Source organism: Myotis lucifugus, unplaced genomic scaffold, assembly GCF_000147115.1.
Source record: "Myotis lucifugus unplaced genomic scaffold, Myoluc2.0 scaffold_25, whole genome shotgun sequence".
Classification (NCBI taxonomy): Eukaryota; Metazoa; Chordata; class Mammalia; order Chiroptera; family Vespertilionidae; genus Myotis; species Myotis lucifugus.
Genome location: NW_005871073.1, coordinates 9592485 through 9618362, shown reverse-complemented (window position 1 = coordinate 9618362; position 25878 = coordinate 9592485). Strand labels below are relative to the sequence as shown.

At 35.5% G+C, this 25878-nt stretch overlaps 1 protein-coding gene across 3 annotated transcripts in view; it reads right to left on the bottom strand.

Moving 5' to 3' along the window:
- Positions 1-25878, bottom strand: part of PRKACB (protein kinase cAMP-activated catalytic subunit beta) — a 112915-nt gene that overhangs the window by 49544 nt on the left and 37493 nt on the right. The window contains exon 1 of one of the 3 annotated variants that reach the window (XM_006086125.3): positions 16530-16828. The exons of 1 other annotated variant lie outside the window; for it this stretch is intronic. In XM_006086125.3, coding sequence (XP_006086187.1) covers positions 16530-16713 — 184 coding nt within the window. In that variant the 5' untranslated portion in view covers positions 16714-16828. Of the gene's footprint in view, positions 1-4318; positions 4695-16529; positions 16829-25878 lie in introns of those variants that run through there. One more of the 3 variants, XM_023751785.1, reaches the window with a different exon arrangement.

Below are 25878 nucleotides of genomic sequence, written 5' to 3'. Positions count from 1 at the left end.
GTGCAGCCAAGGTTGAGAACCACTGATTTAGAGGGATGCTTGCTATATTTTCTTAAGCATTCCTAGGTGCTATTGGATCTATTAATCTTTGCTCTAGAAGGATTTTCTAATTATCAAGTCTCCAATTTTTGGATTTCTTTTTCTGTATAAGAGAAACTTTGTGTGAAGTATACGAGGCAAAGAGACTTGAAAGTTTGTGACATTCGTTTTTTTTTATTCTTGAAGTTCAAAACTTCCATCAGGATATATTTAGCTGTTGGGTTTTTGTTGTTGTTAATCTTTGTCAAAACTCAATGAGTTCTTTCAATCTACAAATGTAGGTTTTTCTTCAACTAAGAGGTTTCCCTAATCAAATACATATGATTTATCATTGCTTCTGTTTTATTAGTCAATACCTGTTCTTTGGGAATGCTATTCACTCAATTTGTAGAGTTTCCTATTTTTATCCAACTTGACTTTCACCTCAAAAATTCTATCCTGTCCATTTCCCCTACATTCTGGTAGGTTTTGTCAAGCTAGTTCTTCGCATCATTCATTTCCTTTCCTGCAGTGATTATTCCAATCTTTACTGCCTCTAAGGCAGCTTTAGACTGGTTCATTTTGTTATAACCTTACTTTGTATCATTATTGCTTCTTTTCTATTCCTGCCTCCTAACCAGCTCTCTTTTCATTCTAGTTACTTGTGTTATATTCCATGTTCACTTGAAAATTTCAAGAATTCAACACAGATGCTAGCTATAATTTCTTATTTTTAAATCCCCCCCAATATTTTCTAAACATAACTTCAGTCTCTTCCTACGAAGGCTGTGAGTTTATCCTTCAATGATGCACAATCTCTTTTCAGAGGCTCCATGTTGTTGCTTTTCTTGCTTATTCATTCATAAAAATGAGAAGCCTTTCAGAACTTTCAAATGTCCCCCAAGTAAGGTGGACCCTCTCATCCCCTATTCAGGTGTGTCAGAAGCAACTTCTCACATCTGCTAGTTGATACATATTTACATTATCAGTTAAATAGTCCAGTGACTTTCCAAAGTGGGAATGAAGGCAGGACTAGAGGGTTTCTTACTAGGGGTGACATCCACCACACTTCACAGAAGAGCCCTGTCACATCTGGAAGAAGAAAAGCCACTTTTTCCAAATGGAATAGGTAACGAATTTTTGGTTGTCCCACTGTAACTGTTTTACATGAAAGTAATCAGCATATTGGATCTGCCACTTCTCTCCCTAACAGTCTTTCTTATAAGCCTCATCCCTCCAAGTTCGTGAGGTGAAACTACTATTTATTTCTTTTCCATGAAGCAAGCTACTCAAAGTAAAACTGCGAGTTAAACTTTGGTGTCTGCTCGTCAATCTGATACTGTACACTCCATTTCAGTTTCCTTCCTTAATTTCAGAACTGATGCACTGTTTTCCCCATTTTTGTGTTCTTTCCTATTCAATAAAGATCTAGACAGGGGAATTAATTAAGTGCCTGTGCTCAAGTCTATAACTTTCTGTAAGTCATAAAGGTGAATGTCTTCTTTGAAGATTTGCTTTAACTACAGGTGGACCAATCAGAGTTTTCATTTGGAATGTTGCTATAATGATGATATGTATGTTATGATAAGTATATGAACCAAAAAAATTTAAATGGCTGATATTTTTATTGATAATGATAAGAAGTGTTCAAATATGTAAAACTTGGTAATTTTTAGTCACTCATCTATTCTACGAGAATGTATGAGTTCATCACTGTGTTTGGGGCATTGGGATAACTACTGGAAATACACCGATGAACATGGCACTCTTAAGAAGTTCAAAGGTTGGAAACTAACATGCTAATATATAATTTCATTACAATATAAAGAATTATTACAGTTTATAAGCTTGCTTTGGGAGTGCAGGGGGATCACCTAACTCTATAAAGTCGATGACAGAGGCACTAAAAAGCACATGTGGTTTTCAGAATTTTTATGATATGATATAAATACAGAAAGGTAGCAAGAAATAATAAGTGATGTAGTGTAGTATGACCAGATCAGAATTTTATGAGATGCAAATAAAGCCAGTTTAATTTTTATCTGAGAGACAACAGGAGTAACTAAAAGTTTCGTGTTGGGTTAAAAAATGGCAGCACGGAAAATGGTCGGAAGGGATATAAAACGAAAGGCTGAGAGACAGTGAAGTAGTTCCTGCAGTAGAATTGAATGGCACAGAATCCTGATCTAAAAGCATTCCCAGTGTCAGTGAGACTAGAGAAAATGGATTTCCGAGCCCATTTCTGATGTAGATTCAGTAGAAATTAATGACCGTGTGCATGTTTGGGGGGTAAGAAACAAGTTAGGAATGACTGTCAGGCTTCTGTTTTAAGCTCCTGCATAGACAGTGGGATCATTAAGAAACATCAGAATCAATGAAAAGGGAGCAGATTTGGGATAAAGAGAATTCAGTTTTGAATTCAATGTTCAGGTAACGAATGAAAATGTGGGCATGGATGAAATCATTCAGAGAGACCGTAGCATTAAAAGAGGGACAAAGATAGAGTCCTAAGAAAACTAACACTTAGTAGGCAGGAAGGAGAAAAGGGATAGCTTTTTAAATAAAAAAAGAGTACCACATGTACACAAGTACAACATGTACAGCTCTAGACTTTTCATTTGCTTATTTCTACAAAGAAAACTACACCCCATTTGTAATTTTTCACATTTTGAAATAGCTAAACATTTATCCACTTATAACATGAGTAAAAATTGAACAATCCTGGAAAAATCAGAATGTCTATTTGTGATTGCTCTGATTCCTGTAGTAGAAAAGGCTACAAGGGCATGGCGATATGATCAAGTCTATCAAACATTATCTGACTAATCGATAGCTTTCTTGAAGGAGAACTAAAGTAGCAAAGAAGCAGCAACAATTTTCTTCAGCTAAAACCAACACTTTCAATTGTAAAACCTCTACAACACCACAGTGGTTATCTAAAGATTCTGTTATATCCTGAACTTTCAAAGAGAAAACACACATTGGCTGGATTCGGAGAAATCTAATGTTTTAAATATGATAACCAAGTATATTCAGTTTTGATATCCATAGAAAGCCTAAGGAATGTTAACATGTTGATTTTGTAATATTAGCCCAAATTTAAAACACTAGCCCAGAATTATCTAGCTACTAACAGGAAAATAACAGAATAATAATAACAATTAATTCTTAGTATTTTGCATGTAAAATTTTCCTTTAGTGTCTAATATCATTCCACAAACAAATATATAACAGTGAGGATGCAGTTTATGTTATATTATAGCAGGATAAAAATATTTATTGGCAATAATAAGGTAATCTTCAGTTATGGAAGAGAGGTCCATCTATATTGACTTATATCATCATACAGCAAAAATTTTACTCTCTCGGGTTCTAAATTCCAATTCCAAATCTTTCAAGTGTAAATTATAGACTGTTTTAAGAAAAACCATATAACACTGGCTTTAAAAAATAGGATTCAAAGATTAACTTATAAATATCCTCTTTTTTTAGTGAATACAAAAGATAGTAATGAATTATGCTCTAAGCAAATATTTCTCACACTAACAACAGGATATCTATTTTTAGCTGCAGGTTTGGCTTAAAGTGAATGGCGTTCACCCTATGATAAACTGTAGTATATACTATAGTATATTTTCTCAAAAACCATTTTTAGAATATTTAAAAATATGCCATATTATAAAAACAAAATGAAACCAATTATCACAAGAGTACTTATTCTAACAAATTATTTTTCCCAAAACATTTTTCTGAAAATTTTTAACAAAGCTTCCAAAACCAAAATGTACCTACTTGTTTCATCATTAAATCTCTATTTCTCAATGAACTATACAAAAAAGCAACCAATAAGTCAATAAAATGTTAGCAACATTTTATTCAAGATTAGTATTTTTTATATAATTAAAAAGGAGCTAACCAAAAATATTAGAATGACATAGCTAATAAAAAGAAAGTTTATCTTCAGGATCAGATACAAAAACATTCCTCTTATGATGGTAGGTCTTGTCACTCACTAATTTATAACACAATTAATAGCAACAGTACCTAATAAATATAACAAATCGAACCTAAAGCAATCTAGGAACTGATTATTTACATTGACTATTAACAGCATTAATATTACAGTTCTTAATGGATTTTATAGCAAATTAGTATAATGCCTAAATGTAAAAGCATCGCAGAAATTGTAATTCACTGTAGCTCCGGCTTTACAACTGCTCCTTTAAAATACATGTTTCCTCTTATAATTAAATATTTTTAAAAAAATACATAGCTGCAGAGTCTCAGAGAGCATACTTACCACTCATGATGAAAACCAACCTTTCCAAAACATATTGCTCAAAACAACAATCCAGCAGCAAAGGGAGCTATGCTAATCTCTAGAGGTGGGAGCCGATGGTGTAAACACACACACTGGAACATGCAGCACACAGAAAAGGAAAAGAGCTGCCTATTGTTTTAGAAAGAAAAGCCCCTAGAAGCGAAGCATCACTGCACAGCACGAGATAGATACCACTAGCAAACATCAAATTAATGCCAAAGATGCGTCCAACTAGATTTCCTTTCTTCCCAGCTAGTTATCCTAGCCTCTTTCATATACCACTAGAACAACTCAAAATGGCAGGGAGGAAATATTCGAACCAGGATGTATAAGATGTTCTCAATTATATCAGCATGAGTTGTTACCACGGCAACATTAGACCAGAATTATCGGTTCACATGTAACCAAGGAGTAGCTTTCCTAAAGCTTTAATCAACCGAGACAAATACAATACTGTTTTATTTTAGAGCCATATGATTTTCAAATTACCACGTTTCTTAAATTTAAGCACGTATTTACCCTTCTTACATGTTTCAAAGATATAAAAAAAAAACCTGCTGTTTTCTTCAAATACTCACACAATCCCATGTTGAACCTGGCAAGGAACAAACAGCAGAATGATTGCACCTAAACGCCTTTCAATTACACCAGCTCTTACTGCTGGCTGCAGACCTCGCTGATATTAAAATGCTGTGTGCAATTGCTAGTGACTATTGGCGATGAATCTCATTGCCCAGATCGTGGATAGCTTTCATTTTTCATGAGCCATAGAGCTATACTGCAGCACAAATGTTAACCATTTAAACATTCTGTATTATGGATAAGACAAAATATGATTTTTTATATATCTTTATTTGTAAAGGAGATCAGGAAATAACTTGTTTGTAAACTTCTATTAAATTCAACATTACAGTGTCAGATGCCATGTAGGTGCTTTTCAAAAGAGGGGGATGCACACTAAAGTTACTGGCAACCACTGCTGAAGTGTACGATTCCTTACACCAAACAGGATTAAGACGACAGATTGTACAGCAAGGTGGACAGACTGGAGAGAATGGGGAACAGACTTCTCTGACCCCCAGAGACCCAAAGTTTGTACCAACATGGTACAAATGATCCACAGAATGGTGCCATAGTGGAACTTCAGCAAGTGAACCTGCCATTTTAAAAGTCGCCAGGTGAGACAGGAGTTCCAGCGATGGGGGAATAAGTAACTCAGCAAGTCTTATCCCCAAGAAGCAACTATGAAACTGGACAAAATTGTCAAAAACAACTTCGTGGCTCTGAAAATTCAGCAATCACAAGCAAACTGAGAAGCTTTTATTCATGAAAAACTGCTGAGCTCTGCGTGAGAACAGTGGGACTCTCGGGGGGTCTTGCTTGGTGCTGCCCCTGTCCCCCCACAGCTCAGTCAGTACACAGTTCTGTCTGTCAGGGTGGGGGTGGCCATGACAACTAGCCGCTTTGCCACCAGAGAGGGCTGCCTTGATTTGAAGGGGAGGCAAAAGCCCCCAAACAAGTGATGTTATTTAAAAAAAAAAAAAAGCTGTCCTAACCGGTTTGGCTCAGTGGATAGAGCGCTGGCCTGCGGACTGAAGGGTCCCAGGTTCGATTCCGGTCAAGGGCATGTACCTTGGTTGCGGGCACATCCCCAGTAGGGGGTGTGCAGGAGGCAGCTGATCGATGTTTCTCTCTCATCGATGTTTCTAACTCTCTATTCCTTCTCCCTCCTGTCTGTAAAAAATCAATAAAATATATTTTTTAAAAAAGCAAATTATAGGAAAAGAACAGAGAAGTGTCCAGCTCTGGTAATGTGAAGTGTGGCCTTGGTAGGGGTAAGCAGCAGACTAGTGGTCTAGCAGGAAATTTAAAGGAAAATGGAAACTAGAGAGACAGAGAGGGCCTAGAGAATCTCCGCATACACCTGGCTGACTAGGAAGCTATCCCACTGGGGAGACCCACGTGGGCCCAGCAGAAAGTTAAAACTGGTACAGACTTTAACATGTCCTGAACCCTGAATTGTTTCCCCACCACAACCACTCCATCAGCACAGACAGGCTCAAAGTGTGTGAGTACAATGTTTGATCAACCACTATCTAACAACAAAGCTATGCAGATACAGGGTAAACCCTAGCAGAGAAATCAGCAGGCAGACACCATGGGAGATGTAGTCTAAAGACTAAAACAAAACATAAATAAAAACACCCTTCAGGGAAGAAAAAAAATAATCAGAATCCTGAGCTGCTACAAAAATATTATTTTTTAAAGTCTATATTTTGACACAAACATTATATAATCCATAATGAGGAAAAACACAGTCAATAGAAAATGTCTCTGAATGGGCTCACATATAGGATTTAGCAAACAAAATACTTCAAGACAACTATTTAAATGTGTCAAAAGAATAAAAGAAAATTGTGTTTAGAGAATTAAAGGAAAATATGATGTCAATGATACAACAAATAAATATTTAATATAGAAAGAAAAATTATTTAGGACAAAAATTATAGACTTGGAAAATACAATAACCAAATTTTAAAACTTACTACACAGCAGATCTGAGAAGGGCAAAAGACTAAATCAGTGAACTTGAAGATACATCAATAGAAACCATCCAGTCTGAAGAATACAGAGAACAAATGACAGAAGAAAAATGAAAAGAGCTTCAGGTTACCAACAAATACATAATGGGAATCACAGAAGGAGAGGATCAAGACAAAGGTGAAAGAAAACACATTTAAAGAAATAATGGCTGAAAATGCCCGAGTTTGATGGAAAATATTAACCTGCAAGAAGTTTAAGTAACACCAAGTAGGATAAACAGAAAGAGTTCCATTCCTGCACACATCATATTCAAATAATTGAAAGACAAAGACAGAGAAAAATTTGAAAGAAGAGAAAAATGAGTAATCAAGTACAGGGAAAAAGCAATACAATTAGTCATGACTTTAACAGAAATAAAAGAGACCGGAAGGCAATGGAATGATATAGTCAAAGTGCTAAAAGAAAACAGAAACAAACTAGTTTACAATTCTCCATCTGGAAACACTAGCCTCCAAAAACTAAGGGAAAAATACAGAATTCCAAGATAAACAACTCAACAATTTCTGTTGCAAGCAGAAATACTTAAGGGAGTCCTTCAAGCTAAAGGAAAATGACAAGACACTAGCCAAAGGGGATATAGCTGACATCATACTCATGAGTAGGTCTACAGTTGTAATACAAAATAATACACTAATTAATAAATAATAACAAAAGAATAAACTCTGTATTTTGCATACTTAACACTTAACCGTAAACCTAACCCCCCCCCCTCACTCCCATATAATGGTGAAAGATAGGATCTTTTCCCTAAAGACTGGGAAGACTGGGAATAAGGCAGGATATCTGCACTCACGACTTTTAAGCAACTTTGTACTGGAGGTCCCAGTCAGTGCAATGAGGTTACATAAAAAAAAAGATATTGAAGGCATAAAGATAAAAAAAAGAAATAAAACTGAATTTGTGGACAACATGAGCCTATATGTGAAAAATTCTATGGAATGTACAAAGAAACTACTAGAGCTAATAAGTAACTTTATCAATATCATAGGGTATAAGATCAACATACAAGAATCAATAACATCTCAATATATTAGGAACAAATAATCCAAAAATGAAATTAAGAAACAACTTCATTCACAATAGTATTAACAGGAATTTTAAATAATACTTAGGAATCAACTTAACAAGACTTGTTCCCTAAAAATAGAAAACACTAAATAGAAATTAAAGAACATTCAAATAAATAGAGAGGCATTTCATGTTTATGAAATATTGTTAATATGACAATTCTCCACATATTATCTAATTTCAATATAATCTCTATTAAAATCCTAGTAAGCTTTCCTTCAGAAATTGACAAGTTGATGCTAAAATTTATATGGAAATGAAAAGGGCTAGTATAGCCAAAACAACTTTGGAAAAGAACAAAGTTGGAGGACTACAATAATTGATTTTAAAACTTATTTTAAAGTTACAGTAATCAAGACAGTGTATTACTGGCATAAAGATAGACATATATAGATCCCTGGGATAAAACTTAGAATTCAGCAGTGAAGCCTTACATTTATGGCCAATTGATTTCTGACAAAGGTGTCAAGACAATTCAATAGAAAAAGGAAAGTCTTTTCAACAAATGGTGCAGTAAAAATCAGATATCCACAAGAGGGGAAAAGATCTTCACTCCATACCTCACATTATATACACAAAATTTAATTCAAATAAAGGATTTCTAGATGAAATTGTAGAATAAAAATCTTTATTACCTTGGTTTAAACAAAGATTTCTTAAGATTTAGCACCAAAGGTGCAATCCATAAAAACAGAAAGATCAGTTGGACTTCATTAAAATTACAATCTTTTGCTCTTCAAGGACATCATTTAAGAAAATGAGACAAGTCACAGACTATAAAAAAATATTTACAAATTATGTATTTGGCAGATAATTTGTGTTCAGAATATACAAAGAACTTTTAAGACTTGATAATAAGACAAAAAAAATCACTCAATTCTGAAAGTGGGCAAAATATTTGAAAATACATTTCTCCAAAGTAAATACAGGAATAGCTTATAAGAACATGAAAAATATGCTCACCATCAATCATTACAAAATACAAAATGAAAACCACAATGAAATATGAGAATAACTATACACACACCTGAATAGCTATAATAAAAAATACTGATGATAACAAGGATCTGAAGAAACTGTAACCTTAGCAACAGGAATGTAAAATGGTAAATCCACTTAGGGAAAAAACAAAACTGAAAGTTAAAAAGATAGACATAATTTACCATATGACCCAGCAATTTTACTCCTAGACTAGAGGACCGTGCACGAAATTCATACATGGGGGTGGGGGGATGTCCCGCAGCCCGGCCTGCACCCTCTCGCAATCCAGGACCCCTCGGGGGATGCCCTACTACCGGTTTAGGCCCGATCCCACACATCCCTCTCGCAATCCAGGACTGCTGGCTCCTAACCACTTGCCTGCCTGCCTGCCTGATTGCCCCCAACCACCTCTGCCTGCCTGCCTGATCGCCCACAACCACCTCTGCCTGCCTGATCTCCCCTAACCACTCGCCTGCCTGCCTGATCACTCCTAACCACTCTGCCTGCCTGCCTGACCACCCCTAACCACTTGCCTGCCTGCCTGATTACCCCTAACCACTCTGCCAGCCTGCCTGATCAGCCCTAACTGCTCGACTGCCTGCCTGATTGCCCCTAACAGCCTCTGCCTCAGCCCCTGCCACGGAGGCTTCATATGGAATGATGTCCGGAGGGTTGTTCGGCTGTCCGGTCTAATTAGCATATTATTCTTTTATTATTATAGATAACTACTGAAGAGTAATGAAAGCACATGTACATCCAGACTTGTATACCAATGTTTATAGCAACATTATCCAAATAACCCCAAACTAGAAACAATCCTAATGTTCATCAATTGCTAAGTTGATAAACAGAATATGTTATATCCAAACAGCATAGTACAATTCAGCAATAAAAAGGAACCAACTATTGATATGTTCTATAACATGGGTGAATCTCCAAGGGCAATTCTATGTAAAAGGAGCCAGAAACAATAGATTGTATATTGCCTAATTCCATTTATACAAAGTATCCAGAAAAGGAAATCTGTAGGAACAGAAAACCCACCAGAGTTTGTCTGAGACTGAAGTGAAAGTGGGAATTGATTGCAAAAGAGTACAAAATAAATTTGGGGGTGATGAAAAAATGTTCCAAAACTGAATTATGGTGACTGCACAACTCTATCAATTTATTGTTAAATTTATCAGTAATTGTACACTTATAATGAGTGAGTTTTATGGTATGTAAATTATACTTCTATTTAAAGAACGTTATCAAGTGCTTCTCTATGTAAGTGGAGCAGTTGGCTTGAAGCAGATCTTTGCTGTGGGAAGAATAACTTCAGTGGACAACTTAATTATGTAAATGTAAAGTTGCTAGGCATCCATTACCTTGGGGGAATTAGGTAACAAAATCCTCTGAAGCTTGGTCAAGGCTGTTCCTTCTCAATACCCCGTGGTATTGAGATCAGATCCACAGCCTGCTTTTCCAGACAATATCTTATTATATCTTTAAGTAAATCCTAAATTTTCATATTTTCACATATTTATGTATCATCCTATATAATAAAAGCCTAATATGCAAATTGTCCCCTCCACCGGGAGTTTGACAGGGAGTTCTACTGCTCGCTATGACGTGCACTGACCACCAGGGGGTGGTGTGGAACACAGCGCTGGCAGCAGACAGCAGTGGAGGTGCTGCTGGCCCCAATGGGCCCCAACAAGAGTGGGACTGCAGTGGGATGGTGGAGCAGGTGAACAGGCGGCACCAGGCCAAGGTGGGTGTGAGCGGGGGCCCAATCGCCCTGCCAATCACCCCGCTGACGGTGACCAGCGGTGGTGGCAGAGGTGCCTGGCCCTGATCCATCGATCCGCAGGCAGATGGTGGAGCAGGTGAGGGGGTGGCGTCAGGCAAAGGCAGGGCTAAGGGGCTGTGAGGCTGGGGGAGCGAGCTGGGGCCCAATCTCCACAGGACACCCCGAGGGACCTCATGCATGAACAAATTCGTGCACCAGGCCTATAATATATAATAATAAAAGTGTAAATACGCTAATTAGACTGGATGACCTTCTGGACGTCCTTCCTTCCGAACAAAGTCTCAGCAGGTGGGGGCTGCAGCGGCGGCAGGCGGGGGCCGGGGCCAAGGCCCTTGCATGAATTTCGTGCATCAGGCCTCTAGTTGTCTTATAATAAAATAACCTTTTCCCCCTTTGAGACTGAAAATTTAATTCATTCTGTAAAAGGAAAATTCTATTCATTCTTCAATATTCTCTAAGGCCCCATCTTCTCTTTAGTGTTAATTTCTTCTTACATTAAACGCCCACAGCAAGCTACTTACACACTTTTAAGCAACCATTTCACTATGCCTTGAATTGTTGTTTTGTGTTTGCTTTTCCTACTCTTGTTTTTGAGGATAAAAACTGGATCATTTTCTTCCCAGACTTGTTTATAAACTGATGTAGTAAATACTCAAAATTTGAGTTTGCCAAATGAATAAAAACTGACTATTATATCCATAAGCTTACGGAATAGTTGCAGGTGGAAAAAATAGATAAAAAGGTAACGTGGAAGGTCTTCTAGCTTAGAAGTTACAATGATACAGTTTCAATGGACTAAGAAATAAGCATGGAAGTGAATTGTCTTAAAGACTGTGAGCTTTGGAGAGGTAAAACTGACTCATAAAATGTTCTGCTACAACCATTTTAGCTATCTGATTCTACCTGAAGAATCATATATAAAATTGTTCATTTGTTCAATATAGTATTTATTTATTTACTAGAGGCCCAGTGCATGGATTTATGCACATTGAAAGGAAATTAATTAGAAGAAATATTCTAATATCGCCATTTGCCTTTTCTCTATAATAGAAGTTTCAACCAAATTCACGAATCAACAATGACAGATTGAAACACATGCATTTGATTGGTGCCAGTGAGAGCTTTATATGTATTGCACATGCATGAATCAATGTTTATTTATTTACTTATTTTCAAATATCTTTATTGGTTTCAGAGAGGAAGGGAGAGGGAGAGAGAGAGAAACATCAATGATGAGAGAGAATCATTGATTGGCTGCCTCCTGCATGCCCCACAATGGGGGTTGAGCCTATAACCCGGGCATGTGCCCCAACCAGGAATCGAACCGTGACCTAATGATTCATAGGTCAATGCTCAACCACTGAGCCACGCCCGCCGGGCTGAACGTTTATTTTTAAATTGCCAGTGCATGTCATATGTACCAGTCAGTTGGATGGTCAGTCACTTAGCCTTTTATATATAGATAGATTTATTTATTTATTTATTTATTTATTTAACTTAAATTCTTTATTGTTTAAAGTATTACATATGTCTGCTTTTCCCCCCATTGATCTCTCCCCAGGTACTCCCACCCCCCAGCACATGCCCTCACCCCCCTACTGTCTGTGTCCATTGGTTATGCTTATATGCATGCATACAAGTCCTTCAGTTGATCTCTTATCCCCTCCCCTCTCCCCTGCCTTCCCTCTGAGGTTTGACAGTCTGTTTGATGTTTCTCTGTCTCTGGATCTATTTTTGTTCATCAGTTTATGTTGTTCATTATATTCTACAAATGAGTGAACTCATATGATATTTATCTTTCTCTGACTGGCTTATTTTGCTTAGCATAATGCTCTCCAGGTCCATCCATGCTGCTGCAAATAGTAATAGTTCTTTCTTTTTTACAGCAGTGTAGTATTCCATCGTGTAGATGTACCACAGTTTTCTAATCCACTCATCTGCTGATGGGCACTTAGGCTGTTTCCAAATCTTAGCTATGGTAAATTGTGCTGCTATGAACATGGGGAAGCATATATCCTTTCTGATTGGTGTTTCTGATTTCTTGGGATATATTCCTAGAAGTGGGATCACTGGGTCAAATGGCAGTTCCATTTTCAATTTTTTGAGGAAACTCCATAATGTTTCCACAGTGGCTACACCAGTTTGCATTCCCACCAGCAGTGCAAGAGGGTTCCTTTTTCTCCACATCCTCACCAGCACTTGTCATTTGTTGATCAGATACACGCAAAAAACTGAAATTAGACCACCAACTTAGACTATACACAACAAAAAACTCAAAATGCATAAAGGACTTAAACGTGAGATGGGAAAACATAAAAATCTTAGAAGAATCCATAGGCAGCAAAATATCAGACATATGTCGTAGCAATATCTTTACCAATACAGCTCCTAGGACAATGGAGACCTAGGAGAAAATAAACAAATGGGACTACATCAAAATAAAAAGCTTCTGCACCACAAAAGAAACCATCAACAAAACAACAAGAGAGCCCACTGCATGGGAGAACATATTTGCCAATGTTACTTCTCATAAGGGCTTAATCTCCAAAATTTACCGGGAACTCATACAACTTAACAAAAGGAAGATAAACAATCCAATCAAAAAGTTGGCAAAGGACCTAAATAGACATGTTTAGAAAATGGACATACAGAAGGCTGAGAGTCATATGAAAACATGCTCAGTCACTAATCATCCGAGAGATGCAAATCAAATGACAATGAGGTACCATCTCACACCTGTCAGAATGGCTATCGATACAGTATTTAAATCTAAGATTCACTAGTATGGACTTGTCTCTGCCAGAAAAACAGGCTGCCAATTCACAGGAAAGGAGGATAGGTAATGTGTTTGACAATATTCACCTATTCAGTTCTTAAAATGTTGTAATTGCATAGTCATTAAGTGTATAAAGTCCAATATTTAAAATGTGCAAAACTTCTTCAAATTCATCACTATATAACTTAATACACCATTTACAATCTATTTTGAAGGAATTATTAAAAGTTAACTATAATAAATCTGCTAGAAAGAGAACTCAATGAATGTTAATATTCCTATTCATTTTGAGTCACAATGAAAAGCAGAATTCCTCCATGTTTTTCTTTTGAACTTCATGTACTTATATGTGCATGGAATCAGCTGTTAAATATTTATGTTATCAAATAGGAACTCCTGTTATTTAATTTAGTAGTAAAGGATGAAACACATTTAAGCCACCTGGAAACCACTATATGGCCTTTATTCTGCATTTCTTTCTATACTTAATGTCACTGAAGAAGAAAGTTGGATTAAAACTTGTTATATTTCAAACATGTCTAAATTGGTAATTAATCTTTATTCCATAGTTTATGAACCTACTTTTTAAAAAATTACTTGTAGCTTCTGTGCTTAGTTGATTTCTTAAAATAGCACCTTTGGAACAATCACATTCCAAGTATTTATTATCGAAAGATATTACATTCCTTTTTCTTGTCAAACAAGTCATGCAAGTATGCTGCTTTGACTAGCTTTGAAGAATGTGGTTTGTATAAAATCTTCATATAGTCAAAACTCCTTCTATAACTTATTCTGATGAATAAAATTTTGTGTTTTCACCACAAAAATAAACCTTGGAATTTTGCACTGAAAGGATTCCTCTGTTTCTGTTGCATCAGAGTTTTCTCCTCTATAACAGATTCTATAAGCAGCAGTTCTCAACCTATGGGTCGCGACCCCTTTGGTGGTCGAACGACCCTTTCACAGGGGTCGCCTAAGACCATCCTGCATATCAGATATTTACATTACGATTCATAACAGTAGCAAAATTATAGTTATGAAGTAGCAACGAAAATAATTTTATGGTTGGGTCACAACATGAGGAACTGTATTTAAAGGGCCAGAAGGTTGAGAACCACTGCATAATAGAAAACAAGAGCTGTAAGCTCACCATGCTCATTATTACACATATAAAATTATTGTGTATATTCGATATTTTGGGGATATGAAAGATGGAAGAGTTAAAGAATACTTGATTAATGAACACTCAGTTACTATTTTAGTATTTCTTATATCATGCCTATTATTTGAAGGTTACAAGGTTCTACTAATTTTACTTGTACATAATCCTATTTTTTTATTTTGTGACATTGCAATAAAAAAAGTTAACAGCATTTTATCAGTGTGTTTTCTCAAAAAAGATCAAAAATCATGGTTCATGATATTATCTTCCACAGCTTATGTGTCTCAAAAGGCCCATACACTTTTAAAATGGTGAAAGTATAGTTCAAACATAATCTTTAGTCATTACAAACCCATGACACTCATTCAAGATACATTTATTAAATACCCACTATTTTGAGGAACAGGTATTAGTGAAACAAAAAAAAGTTTAGTATTGTATTCATTCCTCATTGAACTTTTAATTAAAAGATCTTTGAAATGCATAAAAAAGATTTCCAAAAGGCTTTAAGTCTAAGAGAAGGCAATTTAACAGAAGAGAGCAAAGAATGAGTAATAAACTTTTGTTGCATGGTAAATTTCAATAATATACTATTATTTCAATATTCATTAGTCCATTAACTTGAAGATATTTGAAATTTTTCATCTCTTAACTTGCTATGTAGTAAAAATTAATTATAAGTAATGAAAACCTTTAGAGTAAAAAAACATTGTACAAATTCTTTACTTTCTTCCTCAAATATCATAATGGTAAAAAAAAATTCAGATGGAGTAAAAAAAAATAACTCAATAAGCTTCTATAGAACTATGAAGGTACTGTATAAACCAGGGAGTAAATTTTGTAAACCACTCTTGTTTTAGTTAAAAATGAGTTTTTTTCCCCTTAACTGCTATGGAATATATAAACAAAACGAGGCAAAACCTATGCTTTTTGATGATCAAACAAACATACCAAAAAGGGCAAGAGCACTAAGGGTAACTCTATTGTTCCTTTAATCAGAGTGACAAAAATACCTTGGGGAGGATTCAAAGTGTAATGCGGAATGGAATACTGGTGTTGTTTATATGTGAAATACATCTTTTAAAGTTCATGTCACCAAATATGGTTACATATCACTCCTTTAGCAAAGCAAGCAATAAATCCAAACATTTTTAACATGCCTGGGAAGAATGTGATGCATGCATAAACAACTCCCCCCTTTAACCATAATTATAAGTAACATAAAATATAATTATGAATGCTTTTGATTTTTAAGATGTTATAAATATAAGATTTCACATAGATTAATCATACATACTATGCTTTGATATTAGAAATCCTGCTTGCAAAACTGAAGTAACTTCCACACATGTGTTTAAAAACAAAAGTTGGCAAATAAACGAGAAATTTAATTAAAAATTCAAGAATCTTCTGTGTCCTTTCAAATTTTAAGGCTTATACAGCCAAGAAATTTAAAAAAAAATGAACTATTCCTTGTTTCTAAAATTTAGACATTTCACTTTTATATAAGAACAACAACAACAAAAAAAGCCAAACAACCAGAAGCACACACTAGAAATGATGTAAACATTCTGTAGAGGTTTCCCACTGATATCCAAAAGTTGTAGATAAAACAAAATAATGAACTACTTGGTTCGGCTCAACTTATAATCGAGTTTTTGTGGAACTCTTTCAACTTCAACTCGCAAAATGTCCTTGTGCAAATCATAAAAAGACAAACAAAACACAGTTCTTTATGTTTGATTCTAAAACTCCAGTTAGCATTTTAGCTTCTAGTTATAATGTATTATTTAAAAACAAAACTTACTTGATCTGTCCCATAAAGCAGTATGTTCAGAGAAATGAAGGCTGTCATTTTCCAGAGCTGTTTTCTGATCATGTGCAGTACCTTTAGAGTGTCTATGAAACAATCGGCTAGCAAAACCTTCCAATTTCTGAAGAGCAGTTGTACCTGAATACTGGCTACCGGAGAGTTCTCTATAAGCTGCCATTCATGTGTATTTACACTTTACTTAAAGTAGCTGAAAATTCTTCCAGAAGGAGCTCAACAAGTTCTTACACAGAAGCTAAGAGCTATGCATGTGTCAAACTTCCTGTTTGCAGGGTATTCAAACCACTACTGCTGTTCTGTTTCCTGTTAATATAAAACAGCACATTACTGAGCCTTTCTTAGCAAAACTCTTCATCTCAACCAGGGATGAGGATTTTAAAGATTTGAAATATAGATCTAAAAGGCTTTATGTTTAAGACTGTTTTAATATTAATATACAGGTTAACTAGAGCACTAAATATAACATTTCATATATAGTAAGCTAATTTTTTTAAAAAAAGGAAAAGTAGTTAAATATGTATTACTACCCTATGCAAACAAGTAAAGGTTCATATAAAAAAACACTCTCAAAATAAAGTGTTAACATGGTCTTGTGTGTTTTCTAGGAATTCAGCTAATGTACAGACTTTAAGACTCCTTGTAAACAGTTAACTTTTCATCATTAAAAACTGGTATGGGACAGATATTGCAAAACTTGTAAAACAAATTTATAACATATTTTAACTGAGAAAAAATCTGAACTAGCACTTAAGAAACCTCATTGACTTAAGTCTAGTACATACAGAAACGTCAAAAATGTAGTATGCCAGTATTGCTTATCAAACTTATAATCTGCTGACAAGTACCTATGAGCAGTACATTTTAAAACGTTTAAAAATTTAAAAACACACACACACAATATAAGACTTAAAATTACATAAAATCAGCCATAGCAAGAAATGTCAATTGAAAGGAAAAAATTCCTTTTAGTTGACTGAGGTTAACTTTTAAACTTAACACAGAGAACTACAGCTTACCTGACCCCTGATTTACAGGTCTCACTTAGCGTGCCTTCAATTAAAAGTAAATAAAATTTGCCACTGTCCATTTGCAGGAAAAAAGTAACCTGTGCCATATAATAATGATTTTTGAGTATTGTCTTTTTACACTAATTAAAAAATGAAAAGGTTGTGTGGTTTTCTCTTTAGAAGCTCTAAATGAGGGAGGGAGGGACGGAGAAAGGGAGGGAAGAAGAAAAGAAGGAAGGAGAGAGGGAGACGGAGAGGGAAAGAAAGAGAGAGAAGAGGGAGAAAGAACCTTTTAAAATAATCTATCTAAAAAATATCTAAGCCCATGCTTCCTTCCAACTACTTGACAGATAGAATAAATAGGAATAATGAAAAATAGAAAACATAGGAACAAAAATGTAATCAAAGACAACACATCACACACACACACACACACACACACACACGAGACACTGACTAAAGAACTTTGTTAAATAACAGCTTATTTATGTACACTTTGTTTGGTGTAATAAAATTAATATCAATCTAAACAAATAAATAACAGTCTCTGGAAGACTAAACTTAAATTTGTAGCTTTTTTACGAATGTGCATTTAATAATAGATCATTTGTTTTAACATCTGACAGTGCTTTAACACAAAACAGACACCGAACAAGGGTCTGCACTCTTCAATAAACATCTGCAGAGTCAGACTGACTGTATGGGCAGAAGCAGATAAAATTCCCCAATTCTTTGACTTGCTCTCTTGAGAGAAATTTATTCACTTCAAGGCTCACCACAAATGTCACCTCCTCACTGAAGTTTCCCACATACTTCCTAGAAAAATAAACTGCTTTCTTCTGTTTCCTTGATCTTAAAACTTTGCTGTTTATAAATGTATGCCTCAAATTGTGAATTATTTGAATTCATAAATGCAATGTATGTACTGCATACTCAATAAATAGATGTTAAAGTATCCATTCATTTTTAACAAATTAAAGGTCTAAGTAGAATTATCTAACACTTGAATATATTTTAATTTTATTTGATAGGACCACAGCTGTAAATTATCCAACAAGCACCAGTTGTTCATATATAAAAATAACAGTCACAGAAGTAATGTCATTTAACTCCTTATTCTCTATATTCAGTCAGTTACTAAATTTTATTCATTCTTTGAGTTTGTTTTTATTCGTGAAAATGTGGATTTCTAAAATAACTTCTTGTTTTCTCTGTGTCTAGTTATTCCTTCCAATCACTCATCTCTGACATATTAACTTCCTCAAAATATTACACTCACAGTGTTCCCCTTGTCAATGAACAAACATCCTACCATTTCAGCCTCACCATATTCACTTTTAACACAACATGTCTAGCCAGACTTATATTCATTGTTGCTTGAGTTTTGTACAGATATTTCAGATTCCTTATTAGAACACGAAGAATAATTTGAAAAATGCATAAACCTTAAAACAAAATTACTACAGGGAAAAGAGAGAGAAAGTAAGCCTCACTGGATGAGTATCTAGCAAACCCTGCATTTGAAATCTGTACCTTTTTTAAAATTGAATTAAAGGGTTTCCATTTGTTGCAAAATCCTTACAGAAAATAGAATCTTTAGTCCTCAGAGCAATGTTCCTATATATGGTAATGTGACCAGGAAGCTGTTGCTATGGAGGTACTCAGGCATTCGATTTTTATTAAAAGAACTCTACTGACATCTACTGCTAGAAAGAAACAACTGCAGCTTTAACTAAAATTGAATTCCTTCATAATTCAAATTAATCTAAAGAGGTATATTGCTTGTTATTCTTCCTGATGGTTTTTTTCAGAACTTCAATTTGTACTAAGATGTCTAGTCATGTACCCCAAAATTGCTGTAATGCTATAGCTTATATTTTATTAATAGTTTAAATAATGTATGATAAACTAAAGAGTAATCAACTTTAGGTTATAAAGTCCTTATTACTCATTCTGCATTAATTTTATAAATTATAACAATTTTCAGAGTGAATTGCTTTTGCTGCCATAAGATATCACAAAATACTGGTTTCTTATAGTTAATAAAAACTCTTTGAATTTCCTCCTACATCCCTTTGATATAGAATTATGTGTGTGTGTGTGTGTGTGTGCGTGTGTGTGTGTGTGCATGTGCGTGCGCTTGAGCACTTACTTTCTGGCACTATAAAATGCCCCGTGCTCATTCTCTATGCTTCCTGCCTTAGTTCTAGAATCAGCCAAGGAACCCTCACTCTGCTTATTGGAGAAGGGTATTAGAAACCAAGACCTGGGAACCAGGTGTGCTTGCAGCTATCGGTGTGTTGTTGCAACTGGGCTCTTTCAGCTTACAAGGAAATACATGTACATATGATGTGTATATATACTGATATCTATGAAGTATTTCTATATGTAACCATCTTTGTCTACAATAAAGTAATAATAAGTTCTTGGTGTTTTCAGCTTTAATTCATTATTGCATGATTCACTTTAGCTTTGTCCTCTTGCTTATCTGAAAATGCCCACTCCAGTGAGCAACCTGGCTTCCACCATCCATTTACTTACTTGTTCAATTTCAGTATAAACGTAGCAATATCAGAATGGTTAACCTGGTACAGTTTTAACACCTTCATTCTCGTGGGAAACACCTTTATCAACCAGACTACACTGCTATGTACAGTTTCTTTTGTGTCTAGTCTTACAGACTTCCACATATTTCCAAATTTACTTAGGTCAGCACCTTTAGCCTCATGTTGGGTGATGGTGATACATTTGTAATACAGTTAAGATTGTTTTTTTCACATCGGATTTCATTCTGGGATTCCCACAACCTTCTAAATAATGTTTTTGAAATTCTGCATACATTAAGGTTTACCCTGTGTAATGTAAGTGCGATGGGTTTGGACAAATGCATGCCATGTATTCCCAATTATATATCATAGAGCATATATTACCACCTTAGTAATCTCCTGTGTTTCCCTGATCTTTGGCACCTACCGACATTTTTACCAGTGCTAGAATTCTTCCTTTTCCAAAATGGCATATAACTGAAACCATACCTTATACACACTTTCAGACTCTTCTGTCACTTAGCAATGTGCATTTAAAATTCATGCATGCCTTTTTGTGGCTTTATTGCTCATTTTTTTTATTGCTGAATAACATTGCATTGCATGGAATACCACAGTTTGTTTATCCTTCACCTACTGAAGACATCTTGGTTGCCTCCAGTTTGAGGCACTTATGAACAAAGCTGCTATAATTTTCATGTGCAGGTTTTGTGTGAACAGTTTTTAAATCAGTGGAGTAAATTCCTAGGCTGGATTGTATGCTCAGACTATGTTTAGTTTTGCAAAAAACTGCCAAACTCTTCACCAGTAATGAAGAGTTTCTGTGCTCTGCATCCTTGTCATCAATCGTAGTTAGTTGTGTGTGTCTTAATTCTAGCCATTTTAAAAGATACTGTTTCTCATTGTTGCTTTAATTTGCAATTCCTTAATGACAAGTGATGTTAAGCAACTTTTCATATGCTTATTTGTCACCAGTATCTTCAGTGAGATATCTGCTCAGGCATTTTGCCTACTTTTTAATGGAATTGTTTGTTATCTTATTAATTTTTGTTTGTTTAGAATTCACCAGTGAATCCATGTATTCCTGATGCTTTGTTGTTGCTTCTTTTAAATTGTTTAATTATAATTTTAAATTTTATTTAATTTTAATAGATATAGACTTATTCAGATGATCTATTTCTACTTGTGTGAGTTTTGATAGTTTAAAAGTCTTTCAAGAAATTGATCCATTTAATCTAAATTATCAAATTTGGGGGCATAGTGCTTCATAGTATTCCTTTATTACGTTTTAATCCCCATAGAGGCTATAGTGATACACTAGCTTTCATTTCTGATATTGGTAATGTGTGTCTTCTATCTTTTTGCCCCTGGATTAGTCTGGCTAAATAACAATTTTATTTATCTTATTGTAGAACAAAGTTTTGTTTTTTAAATTTTCTTATTTTTTTTTCAATTTCATTTAATTTGTATTTTTTCTTTTTTGCTTGCATTGGGCTTAAATTGCTCTTCTTCTCTAGTTTCCTAAGGTGGAACCTTACATTACAGATTTTAGATATTTCTTATTTCTTAGTTATGTGTTTATAAATTGCCCTCTATGCACTGCCTTTCTAAATCCCCCAAATTGTGATAAATTGTATTTTCATTATCACTTAGAAATATTTCAAAATTTATCTTGACACTTCTTAGACCAATGTGTTATTTAGAAGGGTGTTTTAAATTAATTTCCACACACTGGGGGATTTTCCAGCTTACTTTCTATTATCAATTGCTAGTTTAATTCCACTGTGGTTTGTAAAATACACTTTGCATAAGTATTATTTTTTAAAAACTTGTTAAGGTGTGGTTCATGGCCCAGAATGTGATTTATCTTGCTGATGGAGAATGTATATTCTGCTGTTTTTGAATGGTATATTCTATAAATATTAATTAGATCAAGTTGATTGATAGTGTTTTCCAGGGCATCTACATACTGATTTTCTGCCTGCCTGATCCATTAATTACTGAAAGAGGGGTGCTGAAGTTTCCAACTATAATAATGGGTTTGTCTATTCCTCCTTTCAATGCTATTGGTTTTTGCCTCATGTGTTTTGACACTCTGCATATGTTTAGGATTGTTAAATTTTCTTAAGTAATTGATTACCAACTCATTATGTACTGTCCCTTTGCAGCTATCATCATTTGCATGGTCCTGAAATCTGTTTTGTCTGAAATTAACACAGCTACTCCAGACTCCTTCTGGTTAGTGACGGCATGGTTTATGTCTTATGATCCCTTTTCTTTTTACCTGGTTCTTTAAAGTGATTTAAAGAGAACACATATCTGGGTGTTCTCTTTAAATATAGCTTTGTTGTTTTTTAATCCTCTTTGACAATCTTTGTCTCTTAGTTGGTATATTTATGCCATTTACATTTAAAGTGACTATGACATAGATTAGCATCTATTACGTTGTCATTGTTTTGTACTCATTACATTTATTTTATTTTTTCCCATTTTTCCTGTCTGAATTATTCTGATTTTAATTGACATTTTATAGGATAGGATTCTATTTAATATCCTCCCTGAACAATCAATTATACATTTTTTCTGGAAATTTTTTAGTGGTTGTCATAGTGTTTGCCATATGCATTTTTAACTGATCTAAACCCACCTTTAAATGGCACTATACTGCTTCACTTGTGGTGCTGGTACCTTATATCAGAGTATTCCCAAATCCTTTCTCATAACCCTTATGACACTGTTGTGATTCATCTCACTTATCCACATTCTATAAACTTCTAGTGTACGTTATTATTATAACTTAAAACAGTTACTTTTAGATCAATGGTGAATAAGAAAAATATTTCATTCTTCATTTTCTTATTTAATGCTTTTTCTTTCTTTATGTACAATCCAGTTTTTAACCTTTAGCACAGTAATCAAGGACCTTGCCAACCTTAAACAGGCCTCCATTTAGCTCCATTTCATCAGCTTGTATCACAAACAATAATAATAATAACTTAACTTCCATATCTTGAGTACAACATCCCCTTTCTTAACTCTATGCCTTTGCACATACAATCTCCAGCTTTGGTTCAAAACCCTATTTGAAAGGTAAACAAGGGACCTGTGATAGGCAGAATGACCCCTCCCCACCCTCATTGGTCCCATCTATTCCCCGAAACCGTAAACGTATTACAATACATGGCCAAGGGGACTTCGCAGATGTAATTAGGTTACCAATTAACAACCTTAAAATAGAGTCTTGTGGATTATCTAGGTGAGCCCACTCTAATCACATTACATCTTAAAAATAGAAAACTTTCTCCAGCTGGAGCAGAAGAGAGCCAGGACGGGAAACTGTTGGATTCTAAGCATGAAAAGGTTTCAGCACACGGCTGCTGGCTCGGGGGTACTCGTCCATGTGCAAGGACCAGAGAAGGGCCTCTAGGGCTTAGGCAGCCCCCAGATGACAGCCAGCAAGGACACAGAGACCTCAGTCCTATAACAACGAACTAGGTTCTGCCATAATATGAATGAGGGTGGAAGTAGATTCTTCCCCAGAAATGACAGATAAGACCCTCCCAGAATTCTGACCTACAGAACTGTGAGCTAATAAAGGGCGTGTTGTTTCAAACCACTAACTGTATGGTTACTTGTTACAGCAGTAAACGAAAACTAATACATGTCTTAAACATAATAAGACGACAGGAGTGGGAAACGTGGGATTCTATTTCCAGAGTATTGAAACATATGAAATATGAAAATATGAAACTTCTAATCATGGATGATGCAGGCACTCTCTCCCTAGAGACCTTACAACCCTTTATGTTAAAACACTACTGACGCACTATCCAAGATCGTGGCCAGGCAGCCCAATATCTAACTCTCCATGGAGGTTTCTAAATACCTGACACAGCAGGGAAGAAGGTGAAACATATTCCTCCGGCCCCCATTACCAATACACAAAAGGAGCCACTCCGTGCACTCACAGGAGTCCTCCTCAGCATAGATAGGGCCAAGAGCCAGGCCTCAGGAATCTGACTGCAGTGAGGTAGGCAGGGTTCCACTGAATAGGGAGGTGAACACAGGGGACTGTAAGCTCAGACCGCAGCTTTGCAAAAGCCCATCCAGAAAAATACAGTTGACCTTTTTCCAGAATTACCATGCTGGCAGACTGCTCTTCCTGGCCAAACACAAATGCTTGAAAACTCATTCTTCAGGTGATGTATGACAAAGCATTCTGGATATGAAAGGCAGTACCACAGTAGTACTAATATGAAATGTGAGAATGTGCAGGTAAACCAGGGTCAAAAATGAAGCACAGACGTCCCATTTATGTGTGAAAAATAATATAAATGGCATCGGTGCTGCCATCTCAGAGGAAGTGCCAGGCATGTCTTACTCCTCAAACCTGGGGAATGTCTGAACTGGGCAAAATAACGATTGGGCTGGGCCAAAGCAACAGTATATTTGTTTCAAACTGCTGTTTGCAAAGCTAACAGGAAAGCAGACATTTTGACTGTGGGACTGAAAAGACATTCTTTAGAATTAGCACCACCTTGTATAGCTATAGAAGTTTCTTCCTTAACTTACTACACTAATAGAAATTCCTTCCTTTTATTCATGGAATTATTTCCATTCCCTTTCTTATAAAATATATTAACACCCACATTATTGTACTGATCACACTGTATAATAATTACATATTTATACTTCTAACTCTTCTAGTGTGCTCCTGCCATAATTGTCTACTTCTAGAACCCCACACAATGGTGATCACATAGTAAGCATTCAATAAATGTTTTGAGCTGATTAGTTTTTTAAGAGACACCATAACTCTTTCATGAGGTAATTTTAGGTTTCCTTAAGCGAAGGATGATTCAGGGACAGAAACACAGGGCCTTTGTTCGGCCCCAGTATATCACACACAGTTCTACTTTAGAAGGCTATGCACTTCTACTACCTTCAATTTCTCTATTTTAATTTCACATTAGATATAAAACTATAAAAAATATAAAACTTATTGTCTAGGATATTTTGGAAACTATATACTTATATAAAATATGTAATATATTCTAAATGTTGGAAGGTTGATAACACCAACTTATTATATGTCCAGCATTATTCTAAGCATTCTATATGAGGTAAATAAGGTATTTATTCTTCACAACAACCTACCTTGAGTATTATTATCCCATTTTCCAGAGGCACAGAGAGGTAAAGTATGTTGAAAAGGTCACAAAATTGCAATATTCTATATTATGCTTTAATTCCTCTCCCTACCTCCCCCCAAGAAGTATATCATACTTATTTTAAATGAATTGCATTTTCCAGTTTTAAACCTCTACCCGAATGTTTTGGGGTTTTTTTGTTAATCCTCACCCAAGGATATTTTTCCCATTGATTTTTTTTAGAGAGTGGAAGGAAGGGAGGGAGGGGGAGAGGGGAAAGAATAGGAAAAGGGAGAGATAGAGAGAGAGAGAGACAGAGAGATTGGCTGCTTCCCGTACTCATCCCTATGTGCGGGTGGGGGATCAAATCTGCAACGCAGGTATGTGCCCTTGACCTCGACCAGGAATCGAACCCATGACTCTTCATTACACAGACCGACGCTCTAACCACTGTGCACACCAGCCAGGGTTCTACCAAAATGTTTTTTAATGAAAATACACGGAAGAGTCACAAATCCAAGGACATAAAGCACTAAGATTTCACTAACATGCATACGATTTCTACTTTTAGAGTTCTAATGTTGAATACAATATTAGTTTCTCTGTAAGAACTTACCGGTAA